Raw genomic sequence first — 17,058 nt, forward strand, 5'->3', positions numbered from 1 at the left:
TATCGATGGAGGGTTCTGCAAATTGGCGCGAAAATCGAAAGCGACTGGGGAATAAAGTAAATTTGAATATAAAGAGAGAATATCATTTTAAAAACATTTAAATTTAGAATTATAAAAAGTTTTTAAACATGACATTTTACTACTCTTGAATATCTTAAGTTTTTCGGTGATTTTGTTTATTTCACTAAGGCACTTGTATTTCACCTTCTTATAAACAAGACAAAAATACAATAATATTCACAATAACAATCTATACGAAAATACATTTATAGGTTTTCTGCCAATAAGACAATGAGTATTTCTATAAGTTTAATCTTCGACTTAAGCTTCAGTCTCATCTGTAGATCAGTTATGATATCCAAAATCAACCCCCTTTAAGTATTATTAAGACAATTTACACAGCAATCGGCAAACTTGAAACAGCATTCACAGGACTTTTCGAAGAACATAAAATCGATCAGGAATGTGGCTCCCAGTAGAACCGCCTTTAGGTTAACGTCCAAGTCCATTGGAAAGGTGAGACCAAACATATCTGCATCGGTGAACCATTCACGGCCAAGCCCCGACCACTGTTTCGAGATCCTGCCTACCTTTTCACCAGCAAGAGATATCACCTGGTGGAAAATGAAAACACAAATTAAATATATTAAATAGGGAAAATAGAAACCCACATTGAAGTTGACACTGCAGCACATGGAGCAGAAACAAGCGGGTCCCTCGATGCGCAGCGCAAGATCTCCACTTGGGTTGAGGATGCGAAAACAGGGCCTGCAAATGGCCCACTCCTCCTGGATCCTTCCGATCACGTTGCCAGGTGGTGCGGTTACCTCAATGCTGTGCAAGCAGCAGGGACAACAGATGGAGGAGCAGCCCAGGGGACGGTGGAGGTGGATCACCTCGTTCTTCAGATAGCTATCGAAAATCTTGATGTGGAAGGGTCTTTCGGGACAGCAGTTGCGGGTGCAACAGTTTGTGTCCTCCACCGCATAGAACACCTTCTGTCCCAGGGTGTTTTGGATGGAGTACCGGTTGTTGGTCTCGAATCCGGTGAGGGCCTCGAAAATTACGACCTTCTGCTTAACCAGAAGCTGGTCGATGCTCGCCAGGTACTCCAGTCCGCGAGGGCACTGAGCATCTCCCTTGGCTAAACCACCTAGTCCAAATCCGGTTCCCAGACCAGGTTGAGTGACAATTGGCTGCTGTCCATATCCTACGCATCCGGAGGGAGGAAATCCACCCAGTGGCAGAGGTTCTCTGAGGGGTTGAACTGGATAACATTTGATGGCTTGTGACGGAGGTACACTGGGTCCATCTCCCACTTGGCTTGGCTTAGCAGACTCGCCAGGATCGGACATCTGGGAAACTGGGTCAGTTCCAAAAGGAATGCCCACTGTCACAGGCTTGGCATCCATGGAAAGTCCAGTTCAAAGAGCTGGGCTCTAAAAACACAAATAATTATATGGCAAAATCAATACCTGATAACTAGATCAGATACTATAAGATCCATTTACGTCACCCAGAGCCCCCATACCATCGCATCAAGCAGCCGCAGCCTTTCATTGGCACAGAGCTGGGGTTATTTTCCACTGCGTCTCTGATCTTGAACACCGAATACGCAGAATTCGTAATAATCGAAGTTCTTGTGACCTCAGTAGAATGGTTCTATTACGCTCACCTACCTTGTCTGCGGTCGGAAATTCGAAACTTGTTTTGCCTCCTATAAACAAAAATAAGAAGTTTATTTCTAAGGCGTAGGCCTCTCTTGGCAACAGTCCGAAAATAATAGACAAGCATTAATTATGCGCCAGACGATCTTGTGTTTGCCATGGGTAACCATGGTAAGGGGCATATAAGGTGTGACACACAGGCAATGACAGTTATCAACTATTATTAAGCCACCTTATCAAAACTTTAACAGCATGTAAATGTATTAACTAAAAGTAGTAGTCCTACTAAGCGCCGCGTAGATATTTCAATTTGAAGTAGTAAATATTTGAAAATTAAAAATACATGTAAGGATCATCTGAACCCCTACCTATAGGGTATGCTCTCCGCCCAGAGTCCGCCAGCTTATCATTCTCTTTTGCTGCCGAAATTCACGTTTCGCACAAATGGCGATCGAGAAAAATAAAACGTGTCAGCAAAAAGCGTGTGGGGAGCAGCAACAACTTTCGGATAAGAAAAGTAACCCAGTGAGCATTTGGAGACTAAATGGGAATGGAAGAGTTTCGCAATTCTCGGACTCTTTGGCCTTTGCCTGTGGGCCACACGTGTTTGTGCTCCCCTTTTTGCGCCGCTCTTTCGTTTCGTCCCCAAAACAAAACGAGTGACCGATACAAACAAAAAATGCCGGCTCTCTCTTTCGCTCTACCCAGTGCTCTTGCACTCTGCTGCTCTCCTTGAGATACTCTTTGGAAGGATATCTTCGTTTTGACAAGAAGTATGCAACACTAATGTAAATCCCACTGTAAACTATCTTGTAGTTAGCATCTTAAAGTCGTATATTTCGATTAAATAAAATTAGTAGTAAATTAAGTGAATAGAAATCAATTTACATATTTTTGTTTATTTTGAAGTGTAAACATTTAGCTCAGAACCATTCAAATTCAATAAAAATGAGTATGCAATAGGTAGAATATTTTGTATTTTTTAATTGTAATGCATTTCCTATAGATTGTGTTTTTTTTTTGTCAATTGTTTAAGGGTGTTTAAGTTTCGCCCTATGGAAGTCACCCCTACGCCTCGTTATCTCTTCTCTCGCAGTCTACAACTCCATAACCTGAACTTCCCTCGCCCGAGTACAAGTCGAAAGCATTCTGTGATTCATTCAGCTTTTGCATTTTCTGAGTGGCGGCTGCATGCAAGCGGATTCCCGAACTACAACCGTCACTGCTCCGTTGACCAACGTGTCCCAATCGCTTGGTGCACAGTGATTAATAGTTTATAGTTCGAAAGTAATTGCGACACTTTTCTGCTGCACATGTCTCAAGTAAGTCCCGAGTGTTGTACTATTCCCGGTTTCCTCCATATCGCGTGTGCGTGCCCTTGTTTTCCCGTCGACTCAAAACGTGCGTCGCATTCGGCACGTGGTTACCACCCCCCGCGATCCAGACTTCCATTATTTTCGAACGTAAGGCCCACTTGCAACGCCATTTGCGTCAGTTTTTAGGGATAAAACACGGAGAAGAGTACGTCAGCATTTGGCATTAGTTCGTTTATATTTAGACGACGTCGGCACGCAAAAACAATTTAACAAATCGCAGTGTTTTCAGAGACGTTCTTTTGTTCAGCCTCCCAGGTACAGTTGCACAAACAACAAGATATAAGATACACAGCATCTCGGGGGCAGGAAAAGCAAAGACGAGCCCCCGTGGCATGAAGGGGAAAACTGTACTCGGGCTCCGGGTCTGTGGCTTTCTAGAAAGCCCAACATTCCTGGTGATATCACTGAGATTATTGTTTGCACAGCAATAAGAGCTACAGGGGCAATTGAAGTCCGTACAAGGCTAGGATACACAGCAGAAAATATGTGCTTTGTTATAGACATTTTTTGTACAAAAATCATATAATATTCATAAATATTGGAAAAAGGGGAAAATCAATTTTTTATTATTCCTTAAATCATGTGGAAAAGAAATTCGTTTCCTCAACAAAGGAAAACAGTATTGACTTTGACATTTTTATGATACCTTGAGCACCTATTAAGCAGTTTATTGGTACCATAAAAATATATTTTACGTTTTTTGTTTGAGCGAAATTGCTCATGTATTTGTTACATGTACCTTTGGAAATAAATGAAATGTAAATAATTTTCCATTTTGTGGTAGTCAAAATGCAATATCACGTACTTAGATAGCTACAACTTGAACATGCAATTTTATAATTCAAATTATTTTGCATCGAGGCATTACATCCTTGAATTTTATAATTTTTATTTAAGTAATTCCTGCCATTTTCGACCTATATCTTATAAAACCTATCCAAAATATCCAAGAAAATCAGGATGACGTATTTAAAATTCAATGGAAATCTGCCTGGCGAAAACAGCTGATTCGCAGAGAAGAGAGCAAAAGCGCACTCGTTTCTTGTTGGGGCATCCCGAAAGCTTTCGCGTGGCATCTGCTGCGCACCATCCTTGACGCTCTCTCTCTCGCACGCTCTCTCCTGCCCGCCCCATCGCAGTGTGTGTGTGCACCGGTGCGTATGTGTGACGGACGCATACGCCATGTTGTACGGCGCTCAGTTCCAATCGCTCGCTCAATTTCGCCAGATGCGGCGCTCTGCGGGCTAATCTCAATCCCCAATTGCCGCTGAAAAACAGTGCACTTTTCCGTGGGCCTGGGCCAAAACAGCTGTGAGTGCGACTTGTTGTGCAAGGGGCAGCTGAAAAACGAGGAAAACAGCCCTATTTTCCAGTCGCCGCTTACCTGTCGCTGCACCTCGATCTCGGGATTGGCCCAGTGAATAATGCCCGATAAGAAATGCAGCGGGAACGAGCAGAATGGTGCGTACCCCTAGATTATATCCCAGAATTGGGGAACTTCCTTCCACTGCCACTGCCCCTGAGTGTGCGTGTGTGTGTGCGCTTTTCATGGCCAACTTGGGAAATCCATGGCACAGCTGTTGGGCCCCGTCTCAAAAGCTTTTCTTTTGGCGCGCGCCTGTTGGCATGCCAGCATATTTTTTATGTTCAAACTGAATTTATAGATTGCACTGGGTGATAATTGGACTTTATCTATCGAATGGAATCAGTGGAAAAGTGGCAGATAAAAATTATGATATATGATATAATATAGGTCAATTTTATGATACTTCTCCTATTTTATTTGTGTTTCATTATATAAAATATATAATATTGCAAACATTTACTTTTGGTTGCTACTTAAAATGATATTTAAAACCTAAGAAAGTACTTTCAATTTTCTGATTTTAATTTTAAAAAAATGTAAATTACTTCATTAAATACTTAAGTGACTATATTATTTTTGTTATATTTTATTACACTAAAAACGGTATCTTAAAAGCGCTAATGATACATATTTTATTTTATGACAGTTAGAAAACCTTTTATATAGCTAAAATTTAAGTTTAAAATTTTCCTACTTCAAACCTATATAAATACTTAAAAAAAAGCTAAAAATAACTTAGTTCAATATTCATAAGTGAACAACACATTTAAATACGAAAACCCTTCATAAGACCGAAATCGACATCGATAGCTTTTTCGGCTCCCTGGAGAGGCACCACGTAGAAAATCACATGGTCTGGGGCTTGGGATTGGGGTGGCTGGCCGCCGAAGAGAGCGGGCGCAAGAGCGCGCTGCGCGGCGGGGCTCTCTTAGAGAGCGAGCGGCGCTCTCGCGAGCACACCGATAAGGCGGCGACGTCGCTGCCCGCGCTTTGGCGAAAAAAATTTATAATAAAAACTTCTACTCGTAGATTGTGTGATGCCAGTCGTTCGCTCTGCTAATCCGATACGCGCTAGAAGTTTGATCCGAGACAATTTGGAGAAACAGGCTGGTTGTCTAAATTTAATCCACTCCAGAATGCCGAACATCAAAGTGTTTTCGGGCACCTCGCATCCGGACCTGGCCCAGCGCATCGTCGATCGCCTGGGCATCGATCTCGGCAAGGTGGTCACCAAGAAGTTCAGCAATTTGGAGACCTGGTGAGTAGAGAGTCCTGCCGTCCGGCCGTCCGGCCGTCCTGCAACAGCATCGGAATCAAACAAGTGTTAATCGAAGTGTTTTTGCAAAAGTGCGCTAATTAAGCCTTCAAAAACTGTGTGTTTCCGCAAACACATGTGCTCCGCGGGTCCTTGACATTCGCTGAAGGTTGCCCCGCCCCCCCTTGCGGGGCCCTAATCGAAGTGCAAATGGAATCTCTTGATTACCCAAAGCTGGAGGATTTTTCCCAATCTTGTGGGCCACCTTTGGCTTGATTTCTTTTTATTTTTATTGATTTAACAAGTGGACTGTACACCGTCTTTGTCGCTACAGCCGTGCGTTTGTGTGTGTGAGTGTGTGTGTGTGTGTGTAGTGCTGGTGCGCTGGTATGAGTGAGAGTGGCACACACGCACACTGCCACACGGCTCGGCCAATGTCGCGTGCAATTTTCACCGAAATTAAATTTAATTTAAACAAATTCAAAAAGATCTAAGGGGAAGCGAAATATCGTTTTCTTTTTATATTTTTTAATTAAATTAGCAGCTGGTTGTGAGTGTGTGTGTTTGTGTGTCTAGACTTGCGGCTTGCACGCTTTTTGCTTCCCTCTCGCTCTCTCTCGCTCTCGCTCGCTCGCACTCACACACGCGCAAGAGCAGCCAGTCAGCTGCTGATGCAACAACAACAACAAATAATAAATAAAGGCGCCCATGGTTTTCCCCCACCCATTCCTCCCAGTTTTTCGTTATCAACGCTGCTTAGTTTTTGTTTTTAATAAAATTAAACAAAAGCCACATTAGCACACAACTGGAGGCGGTGAAAAGGTGAAAGAAACGAGGCAAACGGAAGAAACCGAAACGAAAATAGAGGTTATAATACGCGCTAAGCTTTTTGACATGATACGCGCCTGTCGGTGTGCGTGTGTTTTTGTTATGCTCGCACACACACCAAGGTGCGAGGCAGCGGAAGGAACCGAAAGCGAGGCCTGAACGAAGTGCAGGTACCCTATCTTAATTGTAGGGGCCCTATTTGTATCTCAATTAGGTAGGTAGGCTTGGCTAGGTTTATGTTTCTCAGTTTTAAAGTTTAAGAATACTGTTTTTAATCTTTACTATATAAATTTATTTATACTGCATTATATATCAAGTCAGGGAGAACTCATGCGTCGATTTTGGACTTGTGTCTACCTAGATTGCAAATTAGTTTTTCAATTCAAAACCAAATTGGATTTATATAAAAACGCAAAATGTTTCCTTTGGAATAATCAATGTAATGTTTCTAGGTATTTTTTTCAAAACATTAATTGAGTTTACGAATATTATTAGAAAAGGCTTACATTTTTTTTAATCCTGCATACCTCATTGCAGGGTATTAAATGCCTGCGAGTAGAGAACCACAACACGACGCTGTCACGTTTTTCATTTGCTGGCTGGGGCTGAGAGTGGGAGCACGCTCTCTTGGATGAGAATGAAAGGAGAGCGCCACATCAAGAGTCGGCAGACGTTGCGACGTCGACGCCGGACGTCGACTGCGGCAGTGACGCCCCCGCATATTGTGCATTGGAGCTCTCTTTGGAGCCCTCTCTCACTCGCTCTCTCCCTCTCTTTCTCTGGCTCTCACCAAACGTCAGACCCCCACGTGTGCATAGTGGTTGTTGCTCCACTTTTGTTGTTGTTTCAATATTTCTGTTTGCACTTGTCGGCTTTGTTTTTGTTGGCGTCTTTCTCTCTGTCCCCCACTCTCTGGCTTCTTCTGGTGGTCTCTCGAACAGCAGCCAGAAAATCCTATTGACAGTTAAATGCGCTCTTTTTGCTCCAATTTACAGCAGTTGTTGTTGGGGCTGGTGTAACGGTTCAACCTTTGCTTTTATTTTCCTCCTACTTTGTCTTGATTGCTCTTATTGATAGTGGCGAGCGAAAGGCGATGGTGATAATGGTTCTGTTGTTGTTTTTGCTGGGGCGTCTGGGCCAGAGATCAAGCTCAGCTAAGATTACACTCAATTGAAGGGCGCTCAGATGATATCACGAAAATTATACGAATGAGTGCTGATTTTTGCGCAATTTGGTGATAATGCAAGATAAGAGCATGACAATGAAGAAAAACTCTATATTATAATAGGAACTAGAAAAATCGTGATATTCACGTTTTTAGGTCACAAGTGATTCAATTGGGTGATTTATTTACTTTATTTTTTGATTATTAGAACTGGACGTGATAAGGTTTTTTATTAGAATTTAATAAATTTTTCGAAATAAATGTTTTTTGATTGTTAAGGTAGTTTTTTCATGATACATAATAGCATTTGAAGCTATAGTATTTTATTTTATATTATACCCATTAACCAATTAAGCACTTAATCATAAAGTATCTACCGAATTTTTATGACTACCAAACTAACAGAAGCACCAAATGACCTTTGTCAAGGGCCACGTTCAATTCCATTGTCGATTCATAATTTTTTTTCCATAGCCCCAAAGTGGGCTTAAATTTCCAATTTCGAAGGTCTTGCCACACGCAATTCTAAACGGTTTTTCGCCACCCCCTCGGCTGAGGAGCAAGCCACCCACCGAAAAAGTCAATTACTAGGCGATTTTTTTTGTTTCGACTCTAAAGTTTGATCGATAAGGAATTTGCGTGTTTGTCTTGTGAGGTCGTTGGGTACCAACGAGCTTTTGAAAGGGGCCCGAGTTAGGAGTGATAAGAAACGTGAACGTGTATATGTACCATGCCATAAATCAACAGAACCCAGCAGAAACCAAGCGAAAGCGATTTAGATTCCGCATAGACAGAGATAAGCTAGTGGGAGACAATTGGCAACAGTTTTTGCTTTTACAGCGGGCTTTTTTCTATTAAACTCTCATAAAGGTGCTCTTAAATAAACCTAATACTAGAATATTTTATTTCAAATTTTATGATCATTAAAATCGAACTTGAACCACTTCTGAACACTTCCAAAGTTGTTATTTAGGCCTATATTAGAGCCTAAAGTTATCTAACTTCTTAGAATTTCGTATGATAACAGAAGCATAAGAGATATAAATGCTCTTGGCAAACAACTTGGAAAACAAGCTAGCAAAACACAAAAAAAAAAGGTGTGAAACTGGTGATTTCAACTAGAGAAGTTCAACTGTTTCTTCGGTTTATTTCGCTTTTTATTTTTCGGTTTACATTATCACATGAGCAGACAGAGCTGCGAACGAGAAAGGCGATAAAAATACGTAAAAAACAAGGGAAAACGAAACGAATTTTTGCAAAAACGTTCTACTCGAATGTGTATTTGGTTTGGCCAAATAAAACAGCTGCTGAACTGTTGCTAGCTGTTTGGCAATGCGGCTGCCTTTTGGCCCAATGCCAACAGTCGCAAGTCTCCCGTACGCCCAGCACACCCTTCCAACCCGGGTTTCCCTTCGCTTTTCCGAAGATTTCCCGGCATTCTAACAATGTCATGGTGGCGAACGGTGAAAGTGTTTTTGCAGCCCCGGCAATCTGTTCAGAAATGCATGAGTTAATGCCAAAATGCATCCGGCCAAGGTTGTTTAAATCGCATCGGTCATCTAGTGTCTGCGATAAGGAATAAATCATAAGCAACCCTAGTTCAGTAGAATTTTTCCCTATTTTTCTGATTGATAAGCGTCTGCAGAAGTAGGTTATACCATACCACGGAAACGTGTCACGCAATTGGCAAAAAAGCATGCTTTACTTCCACGAATTTGTATATGACAAAGATAGCCCTCAAATATGGGACAAATTAATTACTGGCCGCACTGGCGCAGCTCGTCCAATCGATGGTCGGTTGAGGGCCGATGCTCGAAGCGCCATGTAATTGAATTAACCTTCAATGGAGAAACAAAAGCCAAAATAACCATGAGAACACAAAAACAGTGTAGAACGAGGTATGACTTAGTTGAACTATTGCTTTTATTGAGGAATATTGGTTGCTTAATGGGCAGGGAATAGTTTGGGGTATAACTTAAAATTCTTATTTTAGAACATTCCTTTGGGATATAATATTACTTAGAAGTATTTAATTTATTTGTTATATTTTTAAATCCCATGTGGAACAAGTTTACTTGAGATGAACTTTAATACAGTCTATTTACCTGTGCTCTAGGTTGTTTATTTCCGCTTTTAAGCCGCTGATTAAGCCACCCATTCTCCATCAAGGGTATCGCCAACCCAACTGAGGAACTCGAACTCGAACCGAAACCAAAACAAAACAAAACAAAGTGTAAACACTATAATAAACGAAGCCGCGTCGGCGTCAGTTGTCAGTGCAAATATTGCGCATACGCCATGTGTGCGTACGAGAGCATTATAGCACTTTTCGATTAGATTGCAGTTTCTTTCGGGCTTCGACAAAGGTCAACAGTTGTGGGCGTAGCAAGCGGGGGCGTGTCTTGTTTAGAATATCAATATTTAAGGCGGGGGGTGGAGGCGAATAGGATACTTTGGGAACTTGTGAGTCTAAGCAGTGTTGCTAGGTAATACGAGCTTGAGACAAACAATGGAAATTTCCTTAGACTCTTGGGGGTGAAATTTGTACTGACACATTGTTTACAAACAAAAATTTATATTTTATGATAACCTAGTTGATGCTTTATTGTTGAAAAATATTTTTGGCTATTTGAGCAGCTTTATAATGTAGGGGTTCTCGAGTAAAAGCTTATATCATATATAAATGATATTCTTTTTAAAATACTTTGGGTATTAATTGATCGAATGGGTTCTATTATAAGAAATGTTATCTTAGGCAATTGAATTAAACTTAATAATCGAATTGGTCTCTTAAAAAATCTTATATCATTATATGGAAATGGTAATATTTTATAAATATTTAGGGTATTTGAGCACAAAGACTAAACCTTTATAATAGAATGGGTTTCTAAAAGGATGTATAATATTAGGTACCTCAGCACGTTGACTAAATCTTAATAGCCGAATAGGTTCTTTTTTAAGACCTTATATTATAATATCTGAAAGATAAAAATATTTTTTAAGACTAAGGTCTAAGGTATCTGAAAGATATTATTTTTTTTTAATATTTAAGCTACTTGTTTTCTGATGGATTGCAATGGTACTACATATGATAGTTCTTCAAAGACAAGCTTTCTGTGATTTGCCGTCGATTTTTTGGTCCCATCTTGCTGACATTTTCCCACAGTGCACAACCCTCCATCCTGCCTTTCAACTGACCCCCGCTCTCTGTTTCTTGCAGTGTGGAAATTGGGGAATCGGTGCGCGGCGAGGATGTGTACATCGTGCAGTCGGGATCCGGCGAGATCAACGACAACTTGATGGAGCTGCTGATCATGATCAATGCGTGCAAAATCGCCTCAGCCTCTCGTGTTACAGCTGTGATTCCTTGCTTTCCATATGCCCGCCAAGACAAAAAAGATAAGGTAGGTTTGCCTCAACACGATCCGGCCGCCGACAATCCCACGGTATTATATTCGAAGGATCCTCTTGTTCCGGATCCTAGCGTGCAAAGAAAAAAGCAATGTATACAATTAATTCTAGATAATCCGACTATTACTCCAACTCAAAGCCCACACACTGTTTTTATTGGGGAAAAGTGGAGATGAAAAAGCGTAAACTTTTCCCCCCAAAATGTTTTTCCCCAACGTTTAGCTCGATTGTTAAATGCTATGTAACCGATTAATTTATCCTATATATACTTCTCTTCTATTCTGTGTGTGTATGTGTGTTCCTAATGCATTTTGTTGATCAAGTTGAATTTGATTTTCTTTTTCAAAAAAAAAAAAACTGTTTGCAAGGAAGCTAAGCTAAGCTGGAGTAAAATAAAAAATAACGCACGCAATTGGAAAATGTGGAAAATTTTTATAAATATTATATACTTTATGCTTTGTGATTAAATACTCTAATTATTATTTATTCCCATGCGCCATGCTCGCTATCTCTTTCTCGCCCTCCTACAACTATCTCCCTCTAACCGCGCGTGTGTGTGTGCCCTGGTGTTACTCTCTCTCTTTCTCCGTCTCTCTATCGATCTCTGTCTCTCCTCTTTCTCCGTGAAGTTGGCAGGCAGTGAGGAAAGCGCGGAAAGCAAGAAACTAGCCAAGAAAAACTACGATTGGAAATTTAGGGTATTTACCTTGAACCTTTTTTCAACCACTAAACTCTCACCCGATTCACACTTTATGTTCTTCTGTATATCTAATGGGAAATTCTTTATTAATTTTTTATTCGATCAAAAAAAATCAACACTCAAAAACCGGAGGGGAATATCAAAATGGCAAACTCATCCTCGGAAACTCATAACACACGATGGAAATTTTTGGCGTCCGGCTTAACAAGTTTCTCGTTTCTCTAAAGAAAACTTGCTTTTTGTCTATTTTGCATGTCCTTCCCTATATCCCCAAATCCCTACTCATAAACTAATAAAAATAAGTAAAATCGGTAAAAATGCAATGATACTAATTGGTGATAATTATAAAAATAAAAATTTTCCACATACTTTGGTTGCCTGTGTTTGTTTCGTTTCGGCGACTCTTCATTGCAAAAACAAATCTATGAAATAAACAAAAATTACATTAATCTATTTTAATACACCTAGACCCCTAATAAATATTATTGTTTGTGTTGTTTGGACTGCTGTTTGTTTGTGTTGACTGTTGTCGTCCTGCACTTTTTTCTAGTCTTATCGGGCCCCGACAACAGCCTCCTTTCGGGGGCTTAAAAAATTGTTTTTCAATCCCCTTGATTAAGTTTTTCCGTTGCTAGATAATCCCCAATGTGACGTCAGACGATCGAATCGGCAATGGGGGGCATAGACTTGGGTACTTGCGTACTTATAGACGATGAACCCTGGGGGTCAAGCGTGCAAAATGCACAAATATTTTTCATTTCTGTAATCTGTAAATGAGTTTCTTGACCTTCAAGGCAATCGGCTGGAATGGGGGGGAAATATATAGATTATTATTGGCACTGCAACCTGATTTGAATTGAGTCCCCACACTCCAACTTGACTAACACCCTTCCTTTGAGACACGGATTACGACTTTGTTAACCTAAACCTATGTGACACACACTCCCACATTAATTTTAGTTTTAGACTCTCAATTATTCTGAACCTTTTGTTTTCTTCTTTTTCTTTTTATACTCTTTGTCTCTCTATTGCAACAAATTACCCAAAAACCAAATAAAATATAAACCAAACAAAATTCGAATTCTGAATTGAGCTTAGGAGTTTTCAGCCAAGCAATATACTGTGAGTAGTTCGGTTAGTTCCCGTATCCCAGGCATTATTATTTTTAATGCTGCTGCGGGACTAAAGAAAAAAGAAAATCTGCTTTGGATTATTTTTGTCTTAAGCCTTTTGCTTTGTTGCGTTCTTTAATGTTTTCTTTTGAGTTGATGAAACCAGGCCATGATCTTAAACCTATCTATCTATCCGACCCATGTTTTGCATGCCTTGTTCTCCCTGTTCAAATAAACCACGAAAAACCAATTCCTAAGAAAAGAAAAAAATGGAAAAACAATGAAAAAAGTCGAAATTGTTCAATTTTCTTTGCACTTGTTTGCGTATTAACCGAACTATCTGTATATGTTTATCTCTAACTGGCGTTGCACTTTATCACCTGGGTATACATATGTATCTCATTCTCGCCCTCTCGCGATCTCAGCTCATTATCTCCGGGGTGCTGCACCGAATCACGTTTGTCCCCTGTGCTGTCGCAACCGAAACTCTCTTCTTTTCTGTCTGTGAATTGTGTACCGCCATATGCAATCTATTGGAACGTTAACCTCTTTGTTGATTTCTGTCCATACATATGTGTGTCCATGTTCGATTTTGATTTCCATGGTTTACTCCTCATATAATGCCTAGCCGTAAGAACCGAACCGATAACCCAACTACTAGTTGCGCTAATGGAAATCTTCCCTTGCCTCTCTTTCTACGCTGGCCAATGCACAGAGTCGCGCGCCCATCTCGGCCAAATTGGTGGCCAACATGCTGTCCGTGGCTGGAGCGGATCACATCATCACCATGGATCTGCACGCCTCACAGATTCAGGTAAGTCGGCCCTAGGTTAAGGTGTTTGATATTTAAAGCGAAATAACTTACCAAAACAGAAAATAAGGGGTATTTAATAATTTAGTAAAAAAAGAATCTTCAATCATATAGAATGATCCACATTTTCATGGTATCTATAGTAAACAATAATTAAAAACCTAAATATACATTAGCTTTTACCATCCTCTCAGTAAAAATGTCATAGGAACCTTCTATAAAACTTCCTGAACATAAAAAGAAACCCCATATATCATTGAAAAACCACAACTTTTCAAAGATATCTCTGATATCTTTACATTTGCAAAGCCTTCAATGCGTTTCTCCTATCGCACTTCACTTTTATTTATCAGCCAAGGAATTACGATAAAGAAAACGTGATTTTTCTTCTGAACAGCGTAACAATTTCGCGTTGTTTAATGGGTTAAAGCCAAAGAAAGGGGTTCAGGAAATCAAATTAAAATACAAAATATACAGTACAGATATATCCGATAAGGTGTTATGTTGGCGTGGAAAGTTGTTTTTGAAAAAACCTTAGTGAATTACGTATACCGTTGGGATATCGCCGGGTTGGGATTCTCGGGAACACTTTCTTCGCATCTCTGGGCTAGTTGGCGAGCTCGAAGCAGGGCTCTGAGGCGTTGTTAATATGGGTATGGGAATTTGTACTGATCCTAGTATCGTCATCGTTATCGCTGAGCATGGGTCGCATGGAAAGAATGCTCACCGATAGTTTGGCCAGTTGATCCATCAGCTCCGAGATGCGCTCCTCCTTCACGGCGATAATACTCTGCAGATACTCGGACTTTTGGAGGATGGAGGTTATGTAGCTGGACTTCTCGGCACTTTTTTTGACCACCTTAGCGTAGTGTTCGTACTCCACCAGTTTCTTGGCCACCTTCTTGACCTTTCCATTGACGAGGACGTCCACGTTCATGGTCAGAACTTTGGGTCGTGTCTCACCCGAGGAGGAGCGCTCGATTATTTGAGTGAGTGAGCGGTTGAGTGTGCGACTCAGGGAATCCTTTTTGGCCACCCTTTTGACCACCTCGCTTTTGTGCGAAGGCGTTGGCGAGACACTCCGCATGGGACTGGGCCTGGGACTACCGCACTTGGTCACCGCAATCAGTTCCTGGAACAGGGATTCTATGGCGCCTGGTGCCGCCGCAGCCAGTTGCTCCAGGCCAGAGCGGGGCACATGGATGTTCAACTTCTTCAGAACCTTGTGGTTGAAGGTCTCCCAGCTTTGGAGCTTCAGCGCCACACTGCTCTTGGGCGTATAATTGTGCAGATCCACCAGACGCGGATGGCATTGTTTGATAATCTTGGCCACTGGCAAAACGTCGGAGAAGAAACGCCGAGTTCGCATGTCCAACACAATGCGCTGCTCCTTAAGCCACTGCTTCAGGTCGTCCTGCTGCTCCTCCGCGCGGTTAGGGGACTGGGATTGGGATTGTGACATTTTGTAGAAATATATAACTTTCGGTTTTGGGATTTTATCTGCTCTTTTAAACTAATTTTAGGTAGATTCGATTTCGTATATGTTCAAAAGTATAATGTTCGCTTTAGGGTGTCTTAATGACTGACATCTGGTTGAGATCCGGCAAGGGATACTTGATGTTTAACTAATCTGAAACCTTTCCTTTCCCAGGGTTTCTTTGATATACCTGTGGATAATCTCTATGCCGAGCCAGCGGTACTCAAGTGGATCAAGGAGAACATTCCCGAGTGGAAGAACTCGATCATTGTGTCGCCCGATGCTGGCGGTGCCAAGCGGTAAGCTCTAGTCTTTCCTTGATGTCACACAAAACTGCAATTAAAATGTAATTCTTACAGTGTAACCTCGATCGCCGATCGCCTGAACGTGGAGTTCGCCCTGATACACAAGGAGCGCAAGAAGGCCAACGAGGTGGCCTCCATGGTACTGGTGGGAGATGTCAAGGACAAGATTGCCATCCTGGTCGATGACATGGCCGACACATGCGGCACGATTGTCCATGCTGCGGATCGCTTGGTGGAGGCTGGGGCCACCAAGGTGGGTTGGGTTTATTGGTATTTTGTTATAATTTTTTAATGATACATTATCGTTATCAGGTTTATGCCATTCTGACGCATGGCATTTTCTCGGGTCCTGCGATTTCGCGGATCAACAATGCCTGTTTCGAGGCAGTGGTGGTGACCAACACCATACCACAGGATGGACACATGCGTGATTGCCCCAAAATCCAGGTGCGTTTTAGGTTTACAGATGTAAATATGTTAGAACTGAAAGTATTTTAATGTATTAGTTTGTGTTCTCTTACCCTTTAAGCAAAGTAATGTACGAATTCTGAGAATATGATAAGCGGAAGAGGTCTTCATACTTTACAAATCGATCTAATGGTTTCTATATTTCCTCCCCCAGTGCATTGATGTCTCGATGATGTTCGCCGAGGCCGTCAGAAGGACACACAACGGCGAGAGTGTCTCGTATCTCTTCTCAAATGTTCCATATTAAAGCGAAAGGGCGGCAGGTGATCCAGCAAAAACGTTTAAAACAGCAACCAGAACACCGTTAGCAAGCTACCGCAGAACCCAACTTTACCAGCAATTTGTAACAACCAACAACCACAAACACAACACTTTGAAAACAACAACATACTTTGCCATCATCATCGTTATATATTTTTTATGGATTAACTATTGTAATTAAAGCAAATGCAAACTCAGTAGATGGGAAGTCGTCATTATGTAATTATACTAAATAGGAAACTAAAGATATACACTAAACAACACCCACACACAAGAAACAACAAGAAAAACAAAAGTACACAAATGCAATGCCTTTCCTTTGTATAGTAGGATCTTTGTTTAAACTAAAGTAAACTTTTGCCGTTTTCTGATTTTACAAGTTAACACGAACGATAATTCCCAGTTGATTGGTGTAAACATTGGCCTGCTCTTAGAGAGAAATTTAGATTTATAGATTAACACCGTAGACGATATACACGTAAACCCAAAAGCCAGCACGTAAAACAAAAACACCCAAACATACACTCACATAAAAGAAAAATATTGTAATTTTACACTGTGCAACAACCTTTTTGATGATTCTTTATTGTAAGTTCATGGAGAAAAGAAAAAACGCAAAATACTTGCAAGTTCAAAATAAAATCTAGTAAAATTAAGTAAAACAAAAAATACAATTGAAAAGAACATAGCGAATAGGCGTTAAAAAATAATAAACAACAAACACAACAACAACAAAAACTAAAGAAAAAATACAAAAAAATATTACAGAAAACTAATGCTAATATGTGGTTTTATTTGAACTCAGTTGATTTCTTTTAAAGTGTAAAATGGATTATACGGAAGTAAGATCACTTTA

At 40.8% G+C, this 17,058-nt stretch overlaps 3 protein-coding genes across 8 annotated transcripts; 1 reads left to right on the top strand and 2 right to left on the bottom strand.

Moving 5' to 3' along the window:
- Positions 1-154: 154 nt before the first annotated feature.
- LOC108034462 (phospholipid scramblase 2) lies at positions 155-1,832 on the bottom strand. Of its 3 annotated transcripts, none has more exons than XM_044095323.2 (3): positions 1,680-1,832; positions 672-1,439; positions 155-614 (listed from the first exon to the last, which is right to left on the bottom strand). In XM_044095323.2, exons 2-3 carry the CDS (start codon positions 1,410-1,412, stop codon positions 375-377), a joined length of 981 nt encoding a protein of 326 aa, XP_043951258.1. In that variant the 5' UTR covers positions 1,413-1,439; positions 1,680-1,832; the 3' UTR covers positions 155-374. The 3 variants fall into 3 exon arrangements, with proteins under 3 accessions (XP_043951258.1, XP_043951259.1, XP_043951260.1); XM_044095324.2 differs by having other exon boundaries at positions 1,676-1,823; XM_044095325.2 differs by lacking the exon at positions 1,680-1,832 and adding an exon at positions 1,532-1,599.
- Positions 1,833-2,825: 993 nt separating this feature from the next.
- On the top strand, positions 2,826-16,978 carry LOC108034932 (ribose-phosphate pyrophosphokinase 2). 3 transcript variants are annotated; one of them, XM_050886646.1, is made up of 9 exons: positions 2,826-2,989; positions 5,439-5,667; positions 10,878-11,061; positions 11,698-11,766; positions 13,596-13,694; positions 15,343-15,467; positions 15,528-15,726; positions 15,786-15,920; positions 16,096-16,978. In XM_050886646.1, the coding sequence occupies exons 2-9, from the start codon at positions 5,447-5,449 to the stop codon at positions 16,186-16,188; spliced, it is 1,125 nt and encodes a 374-aa protein (XP_050742603.1). In that variant the 5' UTR covers positions 2,826-2,989; positions 5,439-5,446; the 3' UTR covers positions 16,189-16,978. The 3 variants fall into 3 exon arrangements, with proteins under 3 accessions (XP_050742603.1, XP_016965680.1, XP_016965682.1); XM_017110191.3 differs by lacking the exon at positions 2,826-2,989 and adding an exon at positions 4,327-4,504; XM_017110193.2 differs by lacking the exons at positions 2,826-2,989; positions 11,698-11,766.
- LOC108034933 (uncharacterized) lies at positions 14,008-15,263 on the bottom strand. Of its 2 annotated transcripts, XM_044095327.2 has the most exons (2): positions 14,419-15,263; positions 14,008-14,365 (listed from the first exon to the last, which is right to left on the bottom strand). In XM_044095327.2, exons 1-2 carry the CDS (start codon positions 15,151-15,153, stop codon positions 14,336-14,338), a joined length of 765 nt encoding a protein of 254 aa, XP_043951262.1. In that variant the 5' UTR covers positions 15,154-15,263; the 3' UTR covers positions 14,008-14,335. The 2 variants fall into 2 exon arrangements, with proteins under 2 accessions (XP_043951262.1, XP_016965685.1); XM_017110196.3 differs by having other exon boundaries at positions 14,008-15,261.
- Positions 16,979-17,058: the final 80 nt, after the last annotated feature.

The sequence above is a fragment of the Drosophila biarmipes genome, chromosome 3L (assembly GCF_025231255.1).
Source record: "Drosophila biarmipes strain raj3 chromosome 3L, RU_DBia_V1.1, whole genome shotgun sequence".
Lineage (NCBI taxonomy): Eukaryota > Metazoa > Arthropoda > Insecta > Diptera > Drosophilidae > Drosophila > Drosophila biarmipes.

Bases quoted from the DNA above. Each gene is read 5' to 3' on its own strand.
- LOC108034462 (XM_044095323.2), bottom strand. From the start codon at position 1,412: ATGGATGCCAAGCCTGTGACAGTGGGCATTCCTTTTGGAACTGACCCA. The intron at 615-671 runs GTGGGTTTCTAT...ATTTTCCACCAG, and splicing joins GCTGCAGTGTCAACTTCAAT to GTGATATCTCTTGCTGGTGA.
- LOC108034932 (XM_017110191.3), top strand. From the start codon at position 4,468: ATGCCCGATAAGAAATGCAGCGGGAACGAGCAGAATG. The intron at 4,505-5,438 runs GTGCGTACCCCT...TTCTACTCGTAG, and splicing joins CAGCGGGAACGAGCAGAATG to ATTGTGTGATGCCAGTCGTT. The intron at 11,767-13,595 runs GTATTTACCTTG...GCCAATGCACAG, and splicing joins ACTACGATTGGAAATTTAGG to AGTCGCGCGCCCATCTCGGC.
- LOC108034933 (XM_017110196.3), bottom strand. From the start codon at position 15,153: ATGTCACAATCCCAATCCCAGTCCCCTAACCGCGCGGAGGAGCAGCAG.